Source organism: Oreochromis aureus, linkage group 3 (assembly GCF_013358895.1).
Source record: "Oreochromis aureus strain Israel breed Guangdong linkage group 3, ZZ_aureus, whole genome shotgun sequence".
NCBI classification, from domain to species: Eukaryota; Metazoa; Chordata; class Actinopteri; order Cichliformes; family Cichlidae; genus Oreochromis; species Oreochromis aureus.
The window spans coordinates 15,786,907-15,811,833 of NC_052944.1; the positions used below are offsets into that span (position 1 = coordinate 15,786,907).

General features: G+C 40.1%; 1 protein-coding gene and 1 long non-coding RNA gene across 4 annotated transcripts; both read right to left on the bottom strand.

Annotated features, from left to right (window-relative positions):
- Positions 1-1,586: 1,586 nt before the first annotated feature.
- LOC120438890 lies at positions 1,587-3,906 on the bottom strand. Its single transcript, XR_005612233.1, has 3 exons — positions 3,040-3,906; positions 2,608-2,790; positions 1,587-2,343 (listed from the first exon to the last, which is right to left on the bottom strand). It is a non-coding gene; the product is annotated as an uncharacterized LOC120438890 (long non-coding RNA).
- Positions 3,907-5,802: 1,896 nt separating this feature from the next.
- On the bottom strand, positions 5,803-10,745 carry LOC120438889. Of its 3 annotated transcripts, XM_039609456.1 has the most exons (7): positions 10,480-10,745; positions 9,315-9,609; positions 8,827-8,940; positions 8,606-8,712; positions 7,768-7,918; positions 7,281-7,390; positions 5,803-7,185 (listed from the first exon to the last, which is right to left on the bottom strand). In XM_039609456.1, exons 4-7 carry the CDS (start codon positions 8,708-8,710, stop codon positions 6,856-6,858), a joined length of 696 nt encoding a protein of 231 aa, XP_039465390.1. In that variant the 5' UTR covers positions 8,711-8,712; positions 8,827-8,940; positions 9,315-9,609; positions 10,480-10,745; the 3' UTR covers positions 5,803-6,855. The 3 variants fall into 3 exon arrangements, with proteins under 3 accessions (XP_039465390.1, XP_039465388.1, XP_039465389.1); XM_039609454.1 differs by having other exon boundaries at positions 8,606-8,940; XM_039609455.1 differs by lacking the exons at positions 9,315-9,609; positions 10,480-10,745 and adding an exon at positions 9,112-9,176 and having other exon boundaries at positions 8,606-8,940.
- Between the last annotated feature and the right edge of the window lie 14,182 nt (positions 10,746-24,927).

The window sequence follows — 24,927 nt, forward strand, 5'->3', positions numbered from 1 at the left end:
TTTATTCCCAATAATACTGCCCCAGATGGCTCAGTAACCCGAGCTCTGGAGGGCCTGAAAACTTTGTCTAAAACTATGCATGAGCACTCAGGTATCGAAACCCGCTGGAATCCTGGATGACATCCGTGTTCGGACGATGGAAAGGTGTGGCAATGTCAGTGATATGCTCCTTGGGTGTATTTTTGGGAATACTGGTCATTGTGGGGTGTTGTATCATTCCTTGTGTCAGAGGATTGTTGGTAAAAGTAATGGCGAGGGTTGCTAACCCTGGCTGGGTTGAGGGCATCTACCAGATGAACTTAGAACCCATAGAGTGGGGCAGGGAGTGATACAACACGAAGTGTGGTGACATTCCTTGTTGGAATGTCAAAAGAGGGAATGTTAGGATTCAGAGATTCTTTTACTGTAACCATATAATCTGCCTTATGATAAATGCATTAATAACATGTTCTACAGTATTATTTTATCAGTAATATTTCTTATGGGGTTCATAATGCATTGAATATGTTTGTCATTACAGTGACCTTTTTATTCACAGGTTGAGTTTATTTTATACACAATGCATAACTGTGCTTGTTGAGAGTTGATGTTCCATCCAAGAGGGTTTTAAGCTTCACTGGTGAGAGTGTCCAGGTGATACATGTTGGGGGAAGATCAGACCATAGCAGGTTAATTGCATGCATGCTTACAATACACTTATTAATTTAGTGGCAGGCCTGAGCGAAGGCCCAAGTGTCTTCTGCTCTCTTTTTGAGACCTGCGCCAATTCAGTTTACTTAGTGATTGGTGACGAGGGTCAATTATTAGCTTTTAACGATCCCGAAGCTTGAAGTTTATTACCTTAAAAGGCAGGTGTTATAGAAAAGAGAAGTTATATGACTGTTTATAGTTATTAAAATGTATAAGATGCGCTCATGTCTGTCAACTATGTATTTTTGACTTGTATTGACGTGTATGTGTGGGCGTTAATGTTCTTTGGTATAAAACCAGTTTTTGATGAATTTTTGTCAGAGAACGACATATGCAGATGTTGCCTCTCCTGTGTTAATAAACTCATCGTTTGATTGCATTCGTCTGGTGCCTCCGTCGTTTGTTGTCTGGTCTACAGTTGATCGATCTCGCTTCAAGAGTTAGCGATAAGCAGATCACAATAGAGAGTGGCCTCCTAAAGAACTTGTTACCTGGAGATATTGTCCTTGCAGATCGTGGGTTCAATATTGGCGATAATGTGGGGTTTTACTGTGCTTCACTACAGACACCGGCATTCACTAAAGGGAGAAAACAGCTGTCAGCCTATGAAGTGGCAGAGACAAGGAAAATAGCCAATTTGCGTATCCATGTTGAGCGAGTCATAGGTTTAGTCAGGAGGAAATATCACATTCTGCAGAGCAGGGCTATGCCAATAGAGAACATGTCCACAAAGCCAGGTGAGACACATGCATTGATCGACAAGATTGGGGTAATTTGTTGTGCCTTATCAAATCTCTCCGAGTCTGTTGTCCCACTGGAGTAAGGGGGGTGGGTGGTAATCAATCAGTTAAAAAAAATTAAATGTCTTGTCACTGTCACGGCTCACAGAAGGGGTGGAGAGGAAGAGTAGTGTCCAGTATCTGCTGCTTGGCTCTGGTGATAAGTAGAACAGGGTAGAGTAATAGTAGTACCTAAGTCCTGACTCCTGATTAGTCTGTAAATGTTTTCAAATGAAATATTTTTCTCCAACTGTCATATTGTGCTGGCAGTTTGTACAGTATTATACTGTGAGATGGATTGCAATCTATTTTGTTTATTTGTTTAAAAGTCTAATCTTGTAAATAAACCACCAATGTATTATTATGCTGCCTCAATAGCATTTAATCATTGTGTAGTGTTACACAACACTTAAATGACACAATTAAATGTACAATAAAATTAAATGACAATTTGTGCTCTAATGCTACGTCAGAGCAAATACAATAGCCAGAACTCATAATGACTACCATCAGGTCATAACAATATTCAAAATGTCATTATGTTGTCGTCCTTTTATCACATTACACATGTATGTTTGTAACTTGCTGTCCCAGTATTTCTGGGAGTATACTGTTTCTAAAAAACACTCAACTTTAGGAATCGCATCATCCCAAAACTCAAGGTCAGGCAAAATCCTTTCAACAAATATGTCATTGCGGTTCCACACAACAAAGTCACAGTACTCTGCATTTGCAATGTGAAGCTGTGCCTGAATTTGGTAATAGTAGTCATGAGTTGGGTCCAGTGTGACATTATCCCGTCACTGATGAGGCAGAAGCCCTTCTCCCCAGCACGCATGCGCAGGTTGACCGCATCTTTCTGAGAGTGTGGGCACTAAAATCACAGTGATGAGAACAACAATCAAGATTTATCTGATGAAACAGTGAAGAAGCAAAGATGATGGGTGTGGTCTGTGTTATCATAATCTCTCATTGCCCAAAACAAATGTCTATTTGAGACAGACAATAAAGCCTCATCTTATCTTAATTGAACAATAGATTAGAAATTAGAAAAGGTATTTCCTGCATTTTTACTCAGTTCACTGATTCTTATGGAAAGATGTCACACCTATGGCCTTGACTACAACAGAGTCAATACCTTAATCTCGCAGATGCCAGTTCCATGACAGTCACAAGTGACTATCCCATCAGGGAGGACCCCATGTATGGCCACTTGGGGTTCAGCCAGAGACCGCTGTCCATACATGAGAAGCCTGCATGCTCCTGGCTCATAAGCTTCTCATATGCTCCTCTGGCTTGTGCTTCATGTTTGCATCCTTAACTATAAACAGTACACATGCCAAACATGAAAAGGAAATTATTACTTAGTATTGGATGTGTAAAACAGTAAAGTGATGTATTATACAATATGCCATTACCCTAAACTATACTTAGTTCTTACCCTGTATAACCCTAGCCGTATAAGCCTATAACTAACCTCCATCTTCATAACACTTTTTTAGTTACAGTTATGGACAGTTTCATACCCCAAATCTTAACTCTGCCTTACCCTACATCAAACCCTAAATACCTTGTAGCAGCTGTGGTGAACCTATATGCCTCTGGATAGCATATGGCCTTGATCAAGCTCTTTGATGGTTGCTGGGGGTTGGTCTTAAGAACTTGTTTCAGCTTAGAGGCAGTTACGCGTCCAGCTCTTTGCCTAAACCAAATACTGCTTGCACTCTGACTTCGAGTCGCCCTCTCTACAGCCTGGACTTGGGACAGGGTGAGCTCTTCAAGCTGGAAGTCCAGGCATAGCTCTTCAAGGTCTTTGGGGGGGAGCTGCAGTGTCTCTGGTGTTCTGTACTCAGGCACAGTTTTAGGAAGCATGCTAGACTGGGGGACAAATTCTTTGTGGTAAGGTTCCCTAGACATCAGTGCTGCACTCCTTGGACAGTTTTTACTTAAACTCTCAAAAAACCTACAGTATGTCTCTGAATCTCTCTGCACTCTTGGGCATGGAAGTGATTTCCCAACCTTTTGTGTACTTGTGCAGCCATCAATGGAACACTCAAGCTTTCGTTTTTTTGACTTTGCTGAAGAGAAGTCAATCAGAGTTACTGGGCAAGCAGGAATCTGGAAAAATTAAGCCAAAGAAGATCATTAAAATTTAAAAAGCTCTTTTCCAAAACGCTATATATTCGTTTCCAAAAATATTCGAAATTGAACAGTGATGGCAGTGGAGTGAGTATGTGTGTTTTAGGCTGGGTATAGTGGTTGGTTGGCAGTGAAGTGTGTGTGTGTATGTTGGGTGGGGATGGAGGTGCCATGTGCTGGGTATAAAAGGAGTGGAAAGTAAGCAGTTCCATGTTGATGAAAATGTGGTGTGAGGAGTTGTGAGTATTGAGGAATGCATGAGAAATGTGAATATATAAAGTGCTGCAGTCAGGTGTGTGTGTGCAGAAAACAAGTGCTAGGGTGTTGAGGCATGCATGAGAAGGGTGTGATATACAGTATACGGTTCTGCAGTCATGGTTATGTTAGTCATGAAAAAGGAAATGGCTTTTAAATGCTGTTATAGCGTTTTGGAATAGAACTCTTCATTTATTAAAGTACTGCCTTTTGTCTGACCCCTCACCTGCAACCTGCCCGGCTTGATTAGATCTACCAGGAGCTTGAAGCCCCCGCCGGTATAGCCTACAGGGTCATTGAGGCACTCAAGCTTCCCCACCACGACAAGGTAGCAGTATAGGGGAAGATATTTTATCCTACTGTCACATGAAGTCCCAATATAACATTCTTTATCCTTCATTTTGCTTTTTGGCTTACCTTTTAACATGAGATGGCATCAGCCACTTGCACTGCTCTGATGTGCATGTCGCTCTCATTTTCACCCCAGCTTCAACTGCAAAAAGAACAGCTCCAACGTGCGAGCATGATTCTGATAGTCTGGAAATAGAGCACATAATCTTTTTAACATGAAATGCAATATTTACAGTACATTTTGATGATGCATAGCTTACTAATACTAATGTGCAATGGCACTTTATTTGAAGTAACATGTTTATTCATTAACTCTTTCTCAACAGCCTATAGAGAAATCATTATCTAGGTGATGACATGACTGAATAGTTCTACCCTCTATCTGAAAAATGCATCTGAGTGTCATGAGGGATCTAAGGCAATCACACAAATTCTTAGCTGATGAATTCTTAGCTAAAAGAAAACACTCTCTCCCCACTACTACTGAAGTACACCTGCAAAATGCTAGCAGTGCCCTATATGTGTGTGTGTGTGTGTGTGTGTGTGTGTGTATGTGTGTGTTCTCATTGCAATAACATCCTACTTAATTAGGCTACTAACCCTGCCATACAATTGCAATGAGCTGCAATCACTTCTCCATCCTCCTTTGCAATTACCCAAGTCTTCAGAGGTGTCTCGTTAGACCTCTGGGAATGGTTTACCTTGAAACAAACAACTGTCACTCTAACGAAGTCCTAAGGATGTGGCATGTTTGTTGACGTTAAAGCCGCTACCGCTAACTGTTAGCGTGTTTAAGATAAAGCAATATAAGAACAAACACTCACCCTTGCAAACACCAAACTGTATCCATCACGGAGACGTTTTGTTCCAAGGTTGTGGACCCACCCGCTGACAAAAAAAAATTGTACGCCCAGACTCTTGAAAGCTTTCATTTGCTGCCTAGTGTAGTAAGAAGTCTGGAGGACCAAGTAGTTGGTGATATCCACAGCCTCGATAGTAGGCAAATCCTTTACTTCTGTGGTGTATTCGGACATTTTCAAAGAATACGGATCACGTCCGATATATTTTTTAACTATCTGTTTATATCTCTCCCGAGAAACGGGGTCTAAAGTTGCACAATAGCTGCTCTCCTGACTCTCCACAGTGTCCTCCATGTTTACTTCCGCCCTCCACTCAAAAATCGCGCTGCCTCCGCACGTCATCAGAACCACGTGACCGCAACCCAACTATTGTCATGAAATAAGGGAAATTGACCCAGCCCACACACACACACACACACACACACACACACACACACACACACACACACACACACACACACACACACCTATAGACACTTGAGGAGCTGCTGCTCTATTTCAAGCCTCTCCCAAGGGGAGGTACATAATACCTAAACCCAAACTATTGATAGAAAACAGATTGATGGGTTTTATTCATGTTTGGAGTGTTTATAGAGGCAGTAGAGACCCATGTTTCAGCACAAAAGGATACAAAGCTGAGTTTTGCATAATATGTCCCCTTCCAAGTGACAGAGCCCTTAAACCTGAAACATCCTGTTTTTCAGACCTCCTCCACTGAGGATGAACGGTTGAGATCCACTGCAGCAACTGTCATGGGTATTTACACCATCAGAAGAGAAGGCGTTCAGGAGCCAGAGGATGTTGGAGTTGTCATTGAAGGCACTACAGTTATGAACAACCTCGGTAGTGTCATCATGGCATTCATCATCCTCTTTGGACTGATTTATGCACTTGATCTGAGCTATCCAAATGACCTCAAGTACACTTTCGAGTTTTGTCAGATTTTAATGAATCTGGATGGACAAAGGCTCAGTACAAAGATGCAGCAAATGAAATTGAAGATGTTTGCTTAGGCAAACAAGACCCCAGCACAAAAGTTGATTTTGGCCTTTTTATCTCTTTTGTTCAAACTGTGACCTTTTTTGTTTTCCTTTTTTTTTTTGTCCTTTCTTTTTTTTGAAAAATGGAAGTTGTCTATTTTTGTCTGCTGTTCTGTTGTGAGTGATGTAACCTTTAATCTATACTACTATAGATAGATAAAAGGACTGGGGGAATTTAGCTCAAAAAAAGTTTAATGGTTGTAACCAGCATCTTCTTTTTAATTGCTTTTGGGATTTTCAGAGACAAAACAAATGTTGACAAGTTTGGTGTCTTTTTGGGTTGTTTAAAATGTTCAGTGACTGGCATAATGTGGTGTGAATTGCAATGTTTAGATATATATATATATATATATGTTCTGATATAATCATGTCCAGACAATACATGAATTAAAATTTTTTAAAGGTAACAGTTGTCATCTTCAACAAATTGTCAACATTCAACAAATGTGCAGTTGCATGCAAACAGAAAAACATACATTTTGGCGAATATAGCATCCAGGTTATACAATTTTGTACCTTGGGTTTAAATACAGCTTATTAGCATCAAAGCTTGTCACCATATATAAAGGCTGAAAATGAAAAATTTCAGCCAATGTAATCAGTTTATATTGTCTGACCTTTCCACTGCATAGGCATAAAAATGGTCAGAGTCCTAATAAGCAGTGTATTTAACGAAAATGCCAAATGATGTTTCTCACCTCTGTGAACAGAGACTCTCTACATTTTGGACAGGTGAACATTTTACTTGCTTGCTTTAATATGTGCAATCAGCTCCAGTACTTTGGTTTTCCTTTGGGTGGACAGCGGCAGGTCATAGACAAACTCAAAGAAGGTGAAGACGGAGCCAAGTGGTGCTGGATAGCACAAGTTACATACCCAGTACAGTTTGAAAAGCTTATCCACAGCACACGTCAGGCCATCATTCAGAGGAATGGTTACTTTGTCATTCTTAGCAACAATGACGTACTGCCTGGTTGCACTCTTTAGATCCCCGATGCATATCAGCTGGGGTTGGTGTGTTGTGGGTGATGCTTCAGGATCACTGCAAAGCGATGCAATACATGTTCCAGGCTTGGAGATGGGGAAGATAAAGATTCAGTATTCAGTGAGGTGTAGACAAATGCGTTCCTCAGGTAAATACTGTGTGAACTTTACTGAATACATACCAGTGCAAAATCAACCAAGTACGCTATAGCTGATTTAAGGCTGCAACGACTGGCACCAACTAGTGGGAGCAGGTGTGTTAACACCACAAGGGCAGTGTAACAAGCCTCATCTAACAAAGAAAAGCAAGATGTAAAATTATTCAAAATACAGAAATGTGTTATTTAATAAATTATGAGATGTACAACAAAAATTACTTTCTCTTGCCCAAGGCCACATAATTTAAATTGTCTTTACAACCATCTCCATAGACCTCATTCTCCACCATCAGTAAACATAGACATACTTCAACCCATTTACCAAAGAGTGACATCTAACAATTTTTTGAAAAATAAAACAACAACATTTAAAAATATAACCTTTTTTTGTATAGTTTTTCTATTCAGCTTTTAACATCCACTTACTTTTCATCTAAAGACAGTAAACAGAACTATTAATTTGATCATCCTTTTTTTCTTACTTTCTAATATAAAAAGGGGGGGGGGATACCTTCAGTCTTCTCTTCAAAATCCTTCAACAGAGAGGACATTCTTGTTTCCAGGGCAGCTACTGATTTGAGTTTCCGAATGATACCGGCTTCCCATTTTCGTAAAAAGAGATCCATCTTTCCTCCTGTGAGCTTGCCAAACTCCAAGTCCAGCTTATGGAGAGAAAAAAAGTGTTTAAGTTTAAAATAAAGCATTACATACATGAAATCAAAAGTACATTTTGCACATTTGGTAGCTGTATGGCTAAAATCAAACCTTATAGTATCACATTTTGGTTACCCACTTCCACATCAAGCTTACCTGCACAGTGAAACAGAACAATTTACTTGGAATGGTATTTGAATACAAGTCCATTATTCCTTAATTTTAGCTATGATTTGGGTCCCATCAGACCCTGAGAAAAAATTAGGACTTTTTAGCTGATGTTCAACCTTCTAGCAGACAATTTCTTATTTTGTCTGTCTGCAGTTTGTCCTGTAGAGCTTTTTTGCTGAAAATACTGCTGCTGAAAGCAGTTTCATACAGATTTAGGTGATTTTTTTGTAGGTTTTTCACTTCCACGAGCAGCACTTTCATCATTGTCATTTGATGTCCCTACTATTAGATAGTCATTTGGTGGTATGACTAAGATTTTGGATCATGTGAAAAGTGATACTCACTGTAATAAAAGCCCAGTGAATAATGATCCAACTCTGAAATTATAAAACTTTCAAAATCTTCACTAGGAGCTCTTAAACATACCTCCAAATTTATCGACTCCTGTTGCATACTTTGTATGCAAAACACAACTGAGTGGAGAAGAAGTACATAAACCATTACCAGGGAACCAAGCAACTTACCAGACTTGGCATGTCCAAAAACCGTGAGTACTCTCTGAATATTTCAGCAGCAGTATGGGAGTCCTTGCTAATCCAGGCTCTGCGACTGGTGTATGTTTCCTCCATGCCTGACATGATAGTTGGAACGTTCTCAGCTGAGGGCCGCAATCTTTTGATCAGGGTGACCCACTCATCTGTTCTGCTGGTATTCCCATCCTCTCACCTGAGCTTCTTGTCCTTACCACAGTCATCTGTCGCTTTTCGCTTCTTATAACGTCTCTGCCCCTGGTCGAGATTCTGTCTACGGTTGCGCAGTTTAGGAATCCACAATGAGAGACTGGATCATAATAATGCTCCTGAGGAAGAAAGGACACAGGTATATGGGTAACAGCTGAGCAATTTTAACTGAGAAAAAAAAGCTCTAATAAATAATGAGATAAAGGTTAAAAGATACACAGTAAGTGGGAACAAGTGCAATTTACAGTATGTAGTGGAATTTACATTATTAAAATGCTAAGTTTACTTACAAATCCTTCCCCCTGTCCTGCCACTCGGACACTCAGGGATGGAAAAGTGGTGATGATGCTTTTTGCTACAGTTTTTATCATCTATCATTTACAGCTTTTATCTTCTAGTTGCTACTTGGTGAATAAATCTGAACCTGACTATTAGTTAATAACTGTTAAAACACATTTTATGACTTAGGAAACTGGAGAATTGCAAAGTGTACCTGATTTTGTCTAATCTCCCCAAGAGAGGTTTCCATCGGTGGCCCTGTGGCTGACAGGAAGATATGGAATCTATCAAAGTCCTTAACGTCTACCTCACTGTCAACATCAATATATTCCATGAAATCAGTGTTATACTTTAGCAACCTATCAAGCACACAGCCCATGTTCTGAGCTTGGCTTTGACCTATGATGTCTTTGGCACTGCTGACATGAAGAATTTTTTCTACAAATCTCTTTCTCATCTATAAAGGTGGTTACAAGGACTTTGACAGATTCTAAGTTGCCATATGTGTGCTGAAAAAAAGAAACACATGGCTAAATAAGTAAGATAATATGCATGGTCAAGTTGCTGTTGTTTTTCTTAAATAACACTGACTATTACTTCCTCAGAAGGTTTGCATAAAAAAGAAACTATATCAGAGCATGTTTCCAGCAATAAGCCTTAAAAAAGAATGCACATATACTTTAGTTAATCATACTAGATGTAAAAACTGCTTTAACTGCTTAAAAAGATAATTATCTCTGTCAATATGAGGTATATTTCATGTTAACCAGTGATAAGTAATTATAACAAATATTTATCACAAAACTACTAAATGTAGTCTATTAAGTGTGATAACAGAAGACAGAGGGGTGACATCAAACTAAAGTTACTTAGTCTTTATTCCTATTCTGTGCTAGTAAACGAATGGTCGCGGTGATAACTACATTTTCTATATTCAGAGCTAACAACAATATTGTCATTTTACACAACACTGCTAAGGTTAGGTGCTGACTCTGGCGTTGCTCATAGACAACATAATGTCTGTCGGAGCCACTAGCCAACTACCACACTGGTCCTAAGAACAATTTCTGAATACTCTAATACATAAATAAAGTAAATAGATAAATACATGAATCAAGTAATACATAAAAATACTACCAAAAACACATTAACTCTAATGAAGTATGGCACTAAAGCCAAGAACTAATACTAAAATTAAGAGTAGGATATGTTAGCAAGACTGTTACATTAAGATTAGCTAGGTATGGTTAAGCAGTAATTAACAGCGCTTAAAACTCCTATATAACGCCTATATTTTATATAAATTCAAAGTTTCACATTCTTCCAGAAACCCGACATATTTTCAGTACATTAAGATGATACTGGTAAATTACACTTACTGTAAGGTCTGACAACATACTAGGCAACGTAACCTCCATCTTTGTCTCCTTTGTCTCAGTGGCGCGAAAAGATAGCGCCCCCTTCCCGCCGCTGGTATGTCATGTTGCTGGGCAGAATTTGTTTCAATTTTCAGCATGTGTATTCTTGTAACAGGGCAGCCCTTAGCGGCTGGAAACACAGTGAGAGGGACGAAGGCAAGTGCAGTGGAACAAAAGTATTTATTTCCCATACAGCTCTCCTTACAACAATTCACTTCGAGCTTCTTCACAGCACAATATATCCTCTCTAATGACAACCGGCAGCCTTAAATATGTTCAGCTGTCACAGACCAAACCATTATTCCACTCTTAGGTAAATTCTTAAATCCCAACCTTCCACCACAGTATACAATATATCAATTAGAATAAATAAATACATAAATACATTTCACATTTTCATATTAATAAATATTTCACACTTTAATTCTACACCAAACCCAATATTATAAAAACCCAGAAACCCAAGCACAAAAAGATTCACCACACTCTCTTTACCAATGGTCTCTCCCGGAACCTTTAAATGGTGTCTGGACCCCCGGGGAAACATTTGCCCAAACACCCTGAAGAGGACACAGGCAAGAAAGGTGAGTAATCATTATCTTACAAACACTTATTTGCACCACTTCTATTCCTAGATTTCACACACACATTTGCATTAGTTTTCCTTACTGGTAAACCTTAATCACAATCTCAATCACCATTCTTCTCTCCTGACAGACAACCACCACATTCCTTGATGAGGAGCAGCTGTGCAGGATCTGAATCAAGGCTACCAACTGATTTTAAAATTCCCAATAAATAATCAATAAATATTTAAACTTCTTGTGTGCAAATGTTTTACTGTGCAAATCCATGCTTAAAGTGCAATGCTAAATAAAGTGCTTGATAAGGTGCTTTTAATAAAGTGAAAGGTGTGCTCTAAAGTGCTATACAGATAATATAATACAAATAAATGTAGTAAGGGAGTCCTCTTCCTTACAATTCTTACTCATTTAGTTTTCTACTTTTACTTCAATTGTATTGCCCTAGTTCACATGTTACAGTCAAAATTAAGCCTGTTCTGTTCTGTGTGGATACTTATGGTTATAGTATAGCCATGGCCATTAATTGGTATGCCATACATATTGAGAAATAAAAAATTAATCCTCTTTCAGAATTTTAGTACACCATACACACCTTGGTCCACATTACATTATAAAATGTTTTATTTGTTTAAGTAATGAGGAAAGGATTATGGAAAACAAACAATAACTAAACATTTTATTTATTCAGTTAATATAATTATAATACATTGTTAATCTACAATTTATTTCACTAAACACAGGGCTAACATCAAATTACTGAGCTGCTAATTTTAGGTCCTGTTGTTAGATTACAAAAATAACACACAAAATGTGTTAAAGTGCGCAACACATCAAGCGTGTTAAGCTTTTTACACATTTTTTCAATGTTTACACATTTTCTTGCACATGTTATGTTAAACTTCACACAAAATGTGTTAATAGTGTAACAACACATTTTTTGTGTCATTTTTTAACACATCCTTTCTAAGAGTGCACAAGGTCGCGGGCAGAGATGGGCAGTAACGTGTTACTTGTAACGCGTTACTGTAATCTGATTACTTTTTTCAAGTAACGAGTAATGTAAGGGATTACTATTGCAAAAACGGTAATTAGATTACCGTTACTTTCACGTAGGAACGCTGCGTTACTGCGTTACTAAAACCGTGATTTTTGAGAAGGGTCTGGCTGCAGCCACTGTGGAGCTCCACAGTAACCGGAAACACGTGACCTCCACAGTAGCCGGAAACACGTGACCTCCACAGTAGGCAGAAATACGTTCCTGCGTGGATCATCGACTGTGGAAATCTTGCAAGTGGATCCTAAAGGTTGGGACAGAGTCTTTCATGTATAATTTTTTTTTTTTGCCGTTAATAATTATATAATTTTAGGAATCATCTAGTTTGCTTACACTGATTACTTTGGCACTTCGTTAGCGTTACAACAACGGTCATACCTCCGAAGTATCTAAACTTTAGTAAGGAGTATGTGTACTTTTGACACCTCTGATTAGCATTTAGTGGTCAGTTTCAAACGTATTTATTTTTTGCTTGTTATTGAACTACTTTTCACTAACATCAATGCACATTGTTCCATTTACTGCCTTTGCACTTTATTCATGTCTTTCATTCCACCTGCAAAAACATTGTAACAAGGTCATCATAAATACTAATATTCTCTATTCCATTCTGTTCTGCTTTTTTATCGCCCAGACTTTAATTAGCCTTTGTTAAATTGTCTGTTATATGTCAATAGATACGTATGCCACAAATAAAAGTGTTTTGTAAATTATGCTTTTGTAAAGAATTTTCTCACCAAATCTCTTACATGCTAACTGTAATGTGTTATTTCTGCTAAAACCTGAACTTAAATGTGTATATGGTGTTTATCTGTTTTTCTCTCTGTTTTAGATGCTCATATCAAATTGGAATTCTGCCTCCAATCCAGAATTGCAGGAATGCACAACATGTTGCAGAAGACTCTTTCACTGCCCTCTGTGCCCCACTTTCAGCCCTACTGTCAAGGCAAAGATTGAGGAGCATATAAATGGACACATTAAAAATGCTTTGCCTTTCAAAGGTATGTTGATATTAAATATACCTCATAGTTAAAGTTATAAATATGCTCTTCTTTTCAGCACTTCTGCAGTCTCTTTGTTGACTTAAAAGTTGCTTTTCACATTGTACAGTTCAGTGCATTCATCAGCGAGAGAAAAAAGCGTGTTTTCATTAAATATTTTTTTTTTCCTGTTCACCACATTTCCTGACAGCTCTTGTGATCCATACCATTTTGCTTTCATTATTGAGGATGGCTTGGATATTTTTGTTAATATGTACAATCCGATTGTTAGATAAACTGATTGCATTCTATACAACTACATTTAAATTATATGTTGTTGTTTGTTTTCTTTTTTTCTCTCTCTTACAGACAAAATGATATACCAGTGCACTTTCACTGCCCTATCTGTAACATGACAGTCATACAGCGTTGGGATATGGCAAGGCAATTTTTCTCATGTCAGCATTCAGGACTGCTCCCCACTGAACTCTCCGAGGAGCCCCATCTCCCTCTCGATGTCTTGTCTCCAGTATCTAAACCATTTTCTGAATCTTCAGTAGAACATTCATGTGTTCTACCCTCTGTGCTAAATGAAACTGTGGCTTGTGGAAAGTCCTTGAAAATGAAACGCCCTCACTGTGGTCTTAGTCTTCTTAAAAAAAACTTCAAGGCTCACATGATGAGGAGGCATTCAAATAGATGTTTGCCTGGCTTGTCATCTGCAGTGTTTTTTGTGTAGAGGACTTCTTCCTCTTTGTTTTTCAGTTTGCAGAGGACATGGAGCTCTTTTTAAAAGCTTGTGCTGATGAGCAGGGACTACGGGTCAATGCGATGTTTGACATTTAATGGACAGATGAAGGCACTGGCTGTTTGTTTGTGTTTTTTATGTGTTGTTGTTTGTTTTTCAGTGTACAGAATTCCAGTTAAACTTATTATTAAATATTCACTTGTTTCCATGTTATAGTAAAAAAATTAAGTGTAAATGCAACAGCATTGTTTGTTGATATTAACATTAATATATTACCCTGTAATCAATAATATTTTTATACATTTTACGCATTACCCCTCTGGGCTCTATCCTGGCCATTTGTGGCTTGACCTCTCTTTTTTCTTTTTCTTTTTTTGACTACTACACTGCAGTGGACCAAAAGAATGACATAGGTTTGATCTTAAGGATCTAATACTTGTGTGTGTTTGTGCATGACATTGCAACGCAAATATGTATTTGCAAGATAGACTGAAATAAATAATGACTCATCAAATATTACACAGGCTGCAGTGAATTTTTGTTGATACTGGCTATTGAGATTTGAGTTTCCCAGTCAAACTTAGCTTTGAAGCACATGCTAAAAACACTTTTACTCTTGTACATTTCATAAAAAGACACCATAGCCAAAATATTAACAAAATATATATTAATAAAAAATTCAAAGCTGCAGCACATACAGCAACAAACACTGTTAGTAAATGTGTCCGGGAGTTTATGCAGGTGCAGAAAGTGCTGTTGCTGTAAGTAAGCCTAACAGCTTCCAGATCACTTATTTTTCTGGAAAGATGGTAGGAAGGGCATCACTGCTCATTTCTACAATCTCCCAGATCTTGGAATACAAGCCTTTGTACCATGAAACCACTTCACAGTACTAGGAGTCCACTAAAACCTATAAAGAGAGTGATCCTGGAAGAAATGGGGCACACACTAGTGACCTCACCAATTGCAAGACAGCCTTTTCCCCGATGCTCAGATGGGGAAAAAAAGGAAGTTTCATGAAAACATTAGGACTTTACCACCGTTTTATCTGAAAAGTTTATGGTAATATATAACCTAACTGGCTATAAAGAGTAAAAAATTTAGATACAATTTTGATTTTGATGAAAAGGACTGGTGCTATTTTAAAGAGTCACGTCGGTAAAAGTAGATAAATGTTTTAAGAAATATACATTTTATAGCATTTTGTGAACATACACAAAAAGTGGCCATTTTTGGCAACAAACAAGCTGAGAGAGTTTTATATTTTTTGCTCTCCTTGAACAAAAATAACAGTGCATAATCAATGTTGATGTTAATCAATTAGATGTCCCAGACTCTACTATTAATAATACAGCGGTCCCTCGTTTATCGCAGGAGTTAGGTTCTAAAAATAACCCGCGGTAGGTGAAATTCATGAAGTAGCCAACTTTATTTTTTTACAATTATTATAGATGTTAAGACTGTAAAACCCCCTCACTACATGCTTTATACACTTTTCTCAGACAGGCATGAACATTGTCACACTTTTCTCTTTTGTTCAAACACTCTTAGAGTTCAAACCTTCGTAGAAACATAGTCCAGTATTATGGAATGAAACCAAAAGATGCATTTGAGGGTGCAAAACGTTTCGTCGGCATTGTTGTGTTTGTTTGGGAGAAAACTTACAAACATACAGTACAGCACTTCAGAGTTACACTGCTAGCGATCGAAGATTTATGTAAATTCGACAAGCTAAACGCATTCTGTACTGTACAGCAGCAGTCCCCAACCTTTTTTGCACCACGGACCACTTTAATGTGAGACAATATTTTCAGGGAACGACCTTTAAGGTGTCGCGGATAAATACAGCAAAAGAATAAAAAAGAAACTGTGGTATTTTGTAAATATAATAATAAAGGTGACTTGAGCTGTGCGCCAACAACACAGTGACATCCTCCTCTCTGCTTCTTAATGCTCTCTGGTCGCTACGGTAACGCGTAAATAGTTCTTTCAAAATAAGACACACAACTACAACCATACATTTCACACCGGAGCCTCAACTCTCGCGGAATGGTACCAAAGGACTCACGGACCGGTACCGGTCCGTGGACCTATTAGGGACCGCTCCTGTACAGGACACACTGGACTAGATTGATTGACAATGGTCTACAGCAAACAGAACGCACAACACGATGTGCTGTAAAAAAAAAAAAAAAAATCAGCGAAACAGCGAGTGTCGCGGAAGGTGCGCCGCGTTATAGCGAGGGACCACTGTACACTTTTGGCCACGAACAATTTAGGGGATGTTGAATTTTTTTGAACAAACCCAGAGTGTTAAAAACCCCCCACTTAAAACCATTTTTATTTCTCAGCAGCATCAATAGTAACAAGAACACAATTTAGTTTTCGCTGTTAAAGTCGATTTAACTGAAGTTACGTGTTTCCGGTTGCTGTGGAGGTCACGTGTTTCCGGTTAGTGTGGAGGTCACGTGTATCCGGTTACTGTGGAGCTCCACAGTAGCTGTGTCCCAAAACGTCGGCTGCATCCTCCGGAGGCCGCATTTGAAGGCCGATTACGTCACAGCCCGGCGACGAAGGCTGTCCCAATTCGTCGACTCCTTCAAATGCGGCCGACAAATGCGTCCTTCATTTTCCCGAATTTGAAGGATGGGTCGGGTGTCCTTCGTGGCCCACCATATCCCAGAATTCATAGCTGCCCAGCCAAATTTCAGCTGCCAACAATGGCGGCCGCTACTAAGTTTTAAAATTAGTCTTATTAATCTTTCTGGGTCACAAAATAAACTTTTAACATATTTTCAGGCGAGAAAGTAGCTGTGCAAATTACAAATATCTGCTTGGTTTATCAAGACATCGTATATTTGCAAAAGTGTGCCGACGTTTTCGGAGACGTCTGTTACCCACCCGCTCGATAGCAAGCCAATGGTCACTCCAGCCGGCGAGAGCAGCGGACTCCCGGCTTCATCGTTTTCAGACCCCGCTCTTTCGCTACTCAGGTTAAACATGATATATAAGTCACTCGGATAACTTAAAAATGTAATTGTTTGCCTTTTCGGTGTTTTATTTGTTCCGAGTAAATCGGTTTGGCTGAGATCAAAATTATTAGATTATTAGATTAAATAAAACTTTATTAATCCATCGGGTGGGTTCCTCCGGGATTTTCACACAGCTGAATAAACGTTAAACAGAAAACTGATTAAACAGAAGTGTGAGACGGTCGAGAATTTACGCCAGTGTCCTGTTATATTTTAGATAGCAAGGAGCAGACGGCCGAGTTTATTAAACTCCACCGACACAGCGGTGATGCAAATCTGAAGGCTAGACTGTCCCATTTCACAGCCTCGCACTTCCGGCCTTCTCGGTCTTTGAAGGACCCGGCCCATGTAGACCGCGAAGGCCGGGTCCTCTGAAGGATGCAGCCGACGTTTTGGGACACAGCTAGTGGCTGCAGCCAGGTGCTCTTGTGATTTTTTGCGAGAATGTCTCATGACAGTGACGTAAGCGAGTGCCACGTTAGTGACAACAGCTGTGTGCAGCTCATAATATATCAAGTGCGGGAGAGAGTATGGCTGTGTCCGAATTCAGGGGAAGGATGCTTAAAATGCCATATTTGGAGGCAATGACGTCACAGCGACGCGACGAGGACTGTCCGAATTCAAAGAGCACTCAAAATGTGGCGACAAATGTGTCCTACTTTTCCATGAATTTGAGGGTTAGTCGTGTCCGAATTCAGGGGAAGGATGCGCCAATGCCATATTTGAGGCAATGACGCCACGGCGACCGGCGAAGGCTGTCCGAATTCAAAGAGCACTCAAAATGTGGTGACAAATGCGTCCTACTTTGCCCTGAATTCTAAGGATGGTCCGATGTATCCTTCATGTCCTACTATATCCCAGGATTCATTGCGGGTCATAGAGGAGATTTGTTTCTGATAACGATGGTGGTCGAAGCAGGAGAGGAAAACACTTTCAAATGTAAGTACAGTGGCTTGCAAAAGTATTCGGCCCCCTTGAACTTTTCCACATTTTGTCACATTACAGCCACAAACATGAATCAATTTTATTGGAATTCCACATGAAAGACCAATACAAAGTGGTGTACATGTGAGAAGTGGAGCAAAAATCATACATGATTCCAAACATTTTTTACAAATAAATAACTGAAAAGTGGGGTGTGCGTAATTATTCAGCCCCCTGAGTCAATACTTTGTAGAACCACCTTTTGCTGCAATTACAGCTGCCAGTCTTTTAGGGTCTGTCTCTACCAGCTTTGCACATCTAGCGACTGAAATTCTTGCCCATTCTTCTTTGCAAAACAGCTCCAGCTCAGTCAGATTAGATGGACAGCGGTTGTGAACAGCAGTTTTCAGATCTTGCCACAGATTCTCGATTGGATTTAGATCTGGACTTTGACTGGGCCATTCTAACACATGGATATGTTTTGTTTTAAACCATTCCATTGTTGCCCTGGCTTTATGTTTAGGGTCGTTGTCCTGCTGGAAGGTGAACCTCCGCCCCAGTCTCAAGTCTTTTGCAGACTCCAAGAGGTTTTCTTCCAAGATTGCCCTGTATTTGGCTCCATCCATCTTCCCATCAAGTCTGACCAGCTTCCCTGTCCCTGCTGAAGAGAAGCACCCCCAGAGCATGATGCTGCCACCACCATATTTGACAGTGGGGATGGTGTGTTCAGAGTGATGTGCAGTGGTAGTTTTCCGCCACACATAGCGTTTTGCATTTTGGCCAAAAGTTCCATTTTGGTCTCATCTGACCAGAGCACCTTCTTCCACATGTTTGCTGTGTCCCCCACATGGCTTGTGGCAAACTGCAAGCGGGACTTCTCATGGTTTTCTGTTAACAATGGCTTTCTTCTTGCCACTCTTCCATAAAGGCCAACTTTGTGCAGTGCACGACTAATAGTTGTCCTATGGACAGATTCCCCACCTGAGCTGTAGATCTCTGCAGCTCGTCCAGAGTCACCATGGGCCTCTTGGCTGCATTTCTGATCAGCGCTCTCCTTGTTCGGCCTGTGAGTTTAGGTGGACGGCCTTGTCTTGGTAGGTTTACAGTTGTGCCATACTCCTTCCATTTCTGAATGATGGCTTGAACAGTGCTCCGTGGGATGTTCAAGGCTTGGGAAATCTTTTGTAGCCTAAGCCTGCTTTAAATTTCTCAATAACTTTATCCCTGACCTGTCTGGTGTGTTCTTTGGACTTCATGGTGTTGTTGCTCCCAACATTCTCTTAGACAACCTCTGAGGCTGTCACAGGGCAATTGTGGAGCTGTTTTGCAAAGAAGAATGGGCAAGGATTTCAGTCTGTAGATGTGCAAAGCTGGTAGAGACATACCCTAAAAGACTGGCAGCTGTAATTGCAGCAAAAGGTGGTTCTACAAAGTATTGACTCAGGGGCTGAATAATTACGCACACCCACTTTTCAGTTATTTATTTGTAAAAATGTTTGGAATCATGTATGATTTCCGTTCCACTTCTCACGTGTACACCACTTTGTATTGGTCTTTCATGTGGAATTCCAATAAAATTGATTCATGTTTGTGGCTGTAATGTGACAAAATGTGGAAAAGTTCAAGGGGGCCGAATACTTTTGCAAGCCACTGTATATGAAAATCTGCTTGTACAAAAGTTAAATTGTCATAGCGGTCGTTTTGTTAAGCTTTGGGCATCTGCATAGACATGTTTCTTTTCTTTAAAATAACCGTAAACCAGCTTGTATCGGGGGTCCCGCGATTTTTCATGTATTGCCGCTTACATACAGCTAATTTTGATTTTTTCGAATTGGTGATATGTTGTGGGGAACAAAGACCAAACGGCTTAATTTATTAAAACGAGGAGAAAACGATCACCTCTTCACTGGGGTGGAGAATTGGGCCGCTACGGCGTGGAGGTACAAGAATAAATCAATTTACACATCATATTCATATGGGTACGGTCCTATTAACCCTCATGCTGTACAGCAGCGGTCCCCAACCTTTTTTGCGCCACAGACCGGTTTATGTCAGACACGGAGCGGCCTTTAAGGTATCGCGGATAAATACAACCACATAAAATGATCCGACCAAGACAAAAACTGTGGTATTTTGTAAATATAATAATAAACGTGAATGTACTGTGTAATTGTGTAACTTTATTAGCAGCGTCCTCCTGAAAATGCGCCAATATCGACAGTAACATCCGCCTCTCTGCCGCTTAATGCTCTCTGGTCGCTATGGTAACGTGTAAATATTTCTTTCAAAATAAGACACACCACTACAACAAAGAAAAAGACCCAGGGAAACCGAGTTAACGATAAAAACCCTGAAAACCATAAATTTCACACCGGAGCCGTAACTCTCGTGGCCCGGTACCAAACGACTCACGGACCGCTGCTGTACAGAACCTGTGATGTCCAGACGGTGTTCCTCTGGTGTTCTGCTGTGAACACTTTTGGGTTTAGGGATTAACATAGTTGCCATGGTGTCCTTTCTTCTCTTATTTGTTGTGTGTGATCAGGACAATTCTGGAGAAGATGAGCCTGCAGGGGAAAGTCACCCCCTTGCAGGCCAGAAGACATGAGATAACTTTAAAGAATACAAAGTACGCATGTGTGTTATCAAGAAGATAATTCTCAAGAACACAAGTTAATAAATGTGCAATTACTAAGAGTTGTTGTGGTGTTTTTATTTGCCTGCTGTCATTTTTGATTTCCTCTGCCTTTAGAATTGCAAGTATCCAGGCTCAGGAGAGGGGGTCAGTGGGAAGCCCACTGCTGCTACTTGGCCCTGGTTTGCCCTCATGGATGAGGTGATAGGACAGATGCCTTCCATTAAGCCTCCTGTCCTAATTTCCTCTCTCTCTGAGGACACTCCAGGGCCAAGCACAGCAGTGGGTGACCAAAACGACAGCGATGACGAGGCGGCTCAGCCACCTATGACAGGGAGAAAGAGGAAAAGAGACAGGGATGATGAGCTGCTAGACCTCATCACAGAGGACATGAGGCAGCAAAGAGAGGCTGAGGAGAGGAGAGCAGGGAGAGGACGGACAGACTGTTTTCACTTCTAGAAAGATTAGTTCCCAAATGAGTTATGTATTGAGAAATTTATTTATTTGAATAAATTTGTTACATTGTTATATGTGTTGCATTAGTTTAAAGGTTTTATGTTATTAATAAATTGATTCAAACAAACAGTAATTGTCACTGAACTCAATTTGATTTACAGGCATTTGTAACACGTATGAACATAATGCTAACTTTGAACAATATTACTTGGATATTTATTTGATAGCAATAAAGTAAATAACAATAACAATTAAACAAGAATATTTCAAATACACAGTATGTAAAGATGGAAAACAATATTTTCAGTTGTTCACACAGGATTAACCTGAGTGACCTGTTCCTGGACCGTTTCTTGAACAACTGTAATAGATTACAGGAAGTCTCTGGCAGTGTTGCTGAATCTGCCCGAGCAAGATCAGACGTGGAGGAGCTGCTGCAACTGAGACCTGCGGTTTGTCTTTTCTGGTGGGCGAGTGGAGAATCACACAGGGTGGTCTGCAAAGAGAGCTTTAGGATGCTTCCTCCCACTGTCCACTGCATCGTCCATCCACAGGGTTTGCAGGGCTGGCTCACTCATGGCTGCCACACCACTAAGATGTTTACAGAGATATGCAAGCAGGAGATGGTGGATGCTATATTATTAGTATAATACTTGTAACTCTGTAGCAGACAACAGTTTGATAAAGTGCTATGTAAAAAACAAACAAACAAAAGATTAGATTCTATACGTTTCAAAGATATTTAGTTTATATATTTTATATGATACAGTACATGTGTGAGAATGACCGATGTTGTGGCAAAAAATGATCGTCTGCCAAAACCTGATTTCCGGTTTTTGCCCTAAACTGATTGCTCGTATTTAACCTGCTATGAATAACTTGTTGGTCTATAATACGTGAAACATGTCAAATGTGTCCCTCATAAGTGATATCAAGTCACCTGCCACCAGCAACATTCCAGTAACAAGGTAGAAGCTGCAATCAGTTTTGGCAGTGACTTTTATATATCCTTTATTTATCCAGTTAAAAAATAATGTTATTGACATTAGAAATTTATTTTTTAAGAGTGATCTGGCCAAGAGGACAGCAGACAGCGCAACAAATATATCAGTTGTACCTACATTATAAAGTTATAAAGATACTTGAACAACAGGTAATTATTGTATATATAAAACCCCTTAGTAAACCATGTTCACCGAAGTCTATTTACCAACATACATAAAGATATTACACATATTACACTCGGAAACATTGGAAATCAGTTTTGGCAGGCGAACACTTTTTTGGCACAACGCCGGCGATATTTCAATTATCCGTGTAATTAGCTAAGTAATTCCTAAATGCGTGTAGATTAAAGGAAATTATTTTACCTGGATATGATTGTCTCTGATGAGCCTAAGGTACAAAACGTGCGGGCGGCGACGATAAGGTTTTTCTAGCTCCTCCAGAAATAAAATTGTCCAAACAACAGAGCGACATTTCTGGGTCCATTTTAAAGATTTTTTCGCTGTGGCGCTAGCGTCCGAAAAACACGCAAGTAAGGGCAGAGTTGAAGGCTAGGAGGCTGTCCACAGCCCATCTGTTATGTTGGATACTCATTGTTTGTTCAATAAAGTTTCTATGGAGAGAAAAAGGGGCTGTCCACAGCCGCTCACTTCCTGACTACCTGTCCGTCTAAGGACACTACCTTGTGACGTAGGTAGGTAGTGTCCTTATGAGCATCCTTCCCCTGAATTCGGACACAGCCTATGAGCATGCAGCGTTCAAAGCGTGGAAGTACTGACCTTACTTTGAGTTTGATTCCATAAAAAGTGACAAAAACATTAGTGTCCGTTGTGCGTGGGAAGAAAACTTCTTTTTACAGCGAAAAAACCCCCTAAACTTCCAAGCAAGCAGCGAGTGCGCTACGACGTAATGTGAAACTCACAGAGAAACTCGCGGATTCTTCCACTGACCGCCGCGCCACACCTGCACCAGGGTAAACCTCCGCCTAACCCAGTCCTGCTATACAGGTGAAAATAGAGCAACAGGACCGCTAGTCTTTGATTTTATTTATTTTCTGCTGTGTTTTACTTTCATCTATTTGAAAGAGTGAGTGTAAATACAAAAAAATATTTTATTTTATATGCTGGAATGTGCAGAAAATAGGTTTAATTGTTAAACAAATTTCTTCCAGTCAGAGAATGTTGCATATAATTAAGTTTTTGCTTGATGCATAAAGTTAAAAGATTTAAAGTTTAAAGTTTTAAAAAGAGACGTTTCCATTTGATTACACTTTGTATGATGGATTATGCAGAAAAAGTAGAATTGGGCTGAAAGATCTATCGCTTTATCACCTATTCAGGTTGTAAACGTCTTTTTAAAAAGTAACTAAGTAATTAATTACTTTTGAAAATAAGTAATCAGTAAAGTAACGGGATTACTTTTTCGGGGAAGTAATCAGTAATTAGTAACTGATTACTTTTTTCAAGTAACTTGACCAACACTGGTCGCGGGTATGGCTGCACTGTAGGAAAAAATCCTAATATAAAAGTATTTTACTGTGCATTTTGCAGTTTTGTTCTGTTCTTCTGACCGTGGCTCAGGGGGTTGGGAAGCGCATCTGTAACCGGAGGGTCGTCGGTTGGATCCCTGGGCTCTCTGTCCTTCTGCAGCCACAGTGCTGGGCAGTAGCGGTTTTAGATACGGGCGACACGGGCGGTTGCCCGGGGCGGCATCGTGATGGGGGGCGGCATCACGGGCATCGGCAAAAAAAAAAATAAAAAAAAAAAATGCTCGTACTCATGCTGCCCCGACGGCAGCCAGCGCATATAGAGATTGAAAATGTGATGTCATTCAGGGGTAAAACCGCAAAGGATTCTGGTAAGTAGTGGCAAGAGGTACTAGCGGGCACAGGCTTTCAATAGAAATCAGTTACACAGCGATAAAAAGAAACAAAAAAATGGCAAGAAGCTGTTGTATTATTAACTGCACAAGCCGGGCGAACAACAGCCGGCGCGTGAAGTCGACGGAAATGCGATTGGTTTTTATCGGATTCGGCGTGAAGAGAAATTGTCCAAGCCATGTCTCCGAAGTCACGAAGAGGCGACGGATGGCCTGGATTGCCGCTATCAGAAGACCTAATATAACGCTCGAAAACACTCCACCTCACATGTTAGTCTGCTCCAAGCATTTCCACAAAGGTAAGTGTTTTGTGGTAGTTAATACGTCTTAATTGGCGCTGAACAGAAATCATCGCGCTATGCTGCTGTGTGTAATGTTTGCTGTATTTTGTTGGCAAACCAGCCTACGAAATGCTGGAATGCGATCCAGATTGGGCATATAATATAATATATTATATATAATAATTGCCACGTTTATGAAGACGATTTGTGAGACTGGTAAACTTACCTTTGTTCGTACGATGGTCTTGTGTTCTACACGGTGCATTTCAAGGTCCTGTACCCATCCGTCGGTAAACTGTAGCTGGGCTTGTTGCAGTGACCTGAAGTTACTAAAAACGTCATGAGTGTATGCACTCACTCCAAGAACCGTATAATTATAAATCTGAGCGTGGTGAAAGTTGGGCAGCACGCTGACGTCTTTTGTCCACTCTGTGTGCTGATAAGGGTCTGACCCTTTCACTCCTTTAATATTTTCCTTGTACCTTTTCTTTGCCTTTTTCGTCAAGTCTGTCTCTGTACGGACCGGCATTGTTCTCCTTCGTTTTGTACGTTCTTTTTTTGGTGAGGAAAGAAAAGCAAGAAGGTACTGGAACCGGAGAATAAACGTTTTTTGCGGTGCTGCAAATGCTTGCATTTAATGCGGTACTTTGAATGTTTTTCCACCACCTCCCGGCATGCAATGCGCGAAAGTCACGTGGTCTGTCAATCTCTATTGGGAATGGCATAGGCACCGATCGGTTTTCTATCGCCCATTTGCTGGGAGTAAGGGCGCCCTCCGTTTGCGAGGTGCGCCTGCTGCTCTTGGCGCAGAGAGGAGAGGGCGGGCGGCGGG

Coding starts and splice junctions, on each gene's coding strand:
- LOC120438889 (XM_039609454.1), bottom strand. CDS start 8,719: ATGTCAGGCATGGAGGAAACATACACCAGTCGCAGAGCCTGGATTAGC. Junction 7,919..8,605: donor TTTTGGACATGCCAAGTCTG/GTAAGTTGCTTG, acceptor TCTCTCCATAAG/CTGGACTTGGAGTTTGGCAA. Junction 7,186..7,280: donor ACTTGGTTGATTTTGCACTG/GTATGTATTCAG, acceptor CCCATCTCCAAG/CCTGGAACATGTATTGCATC.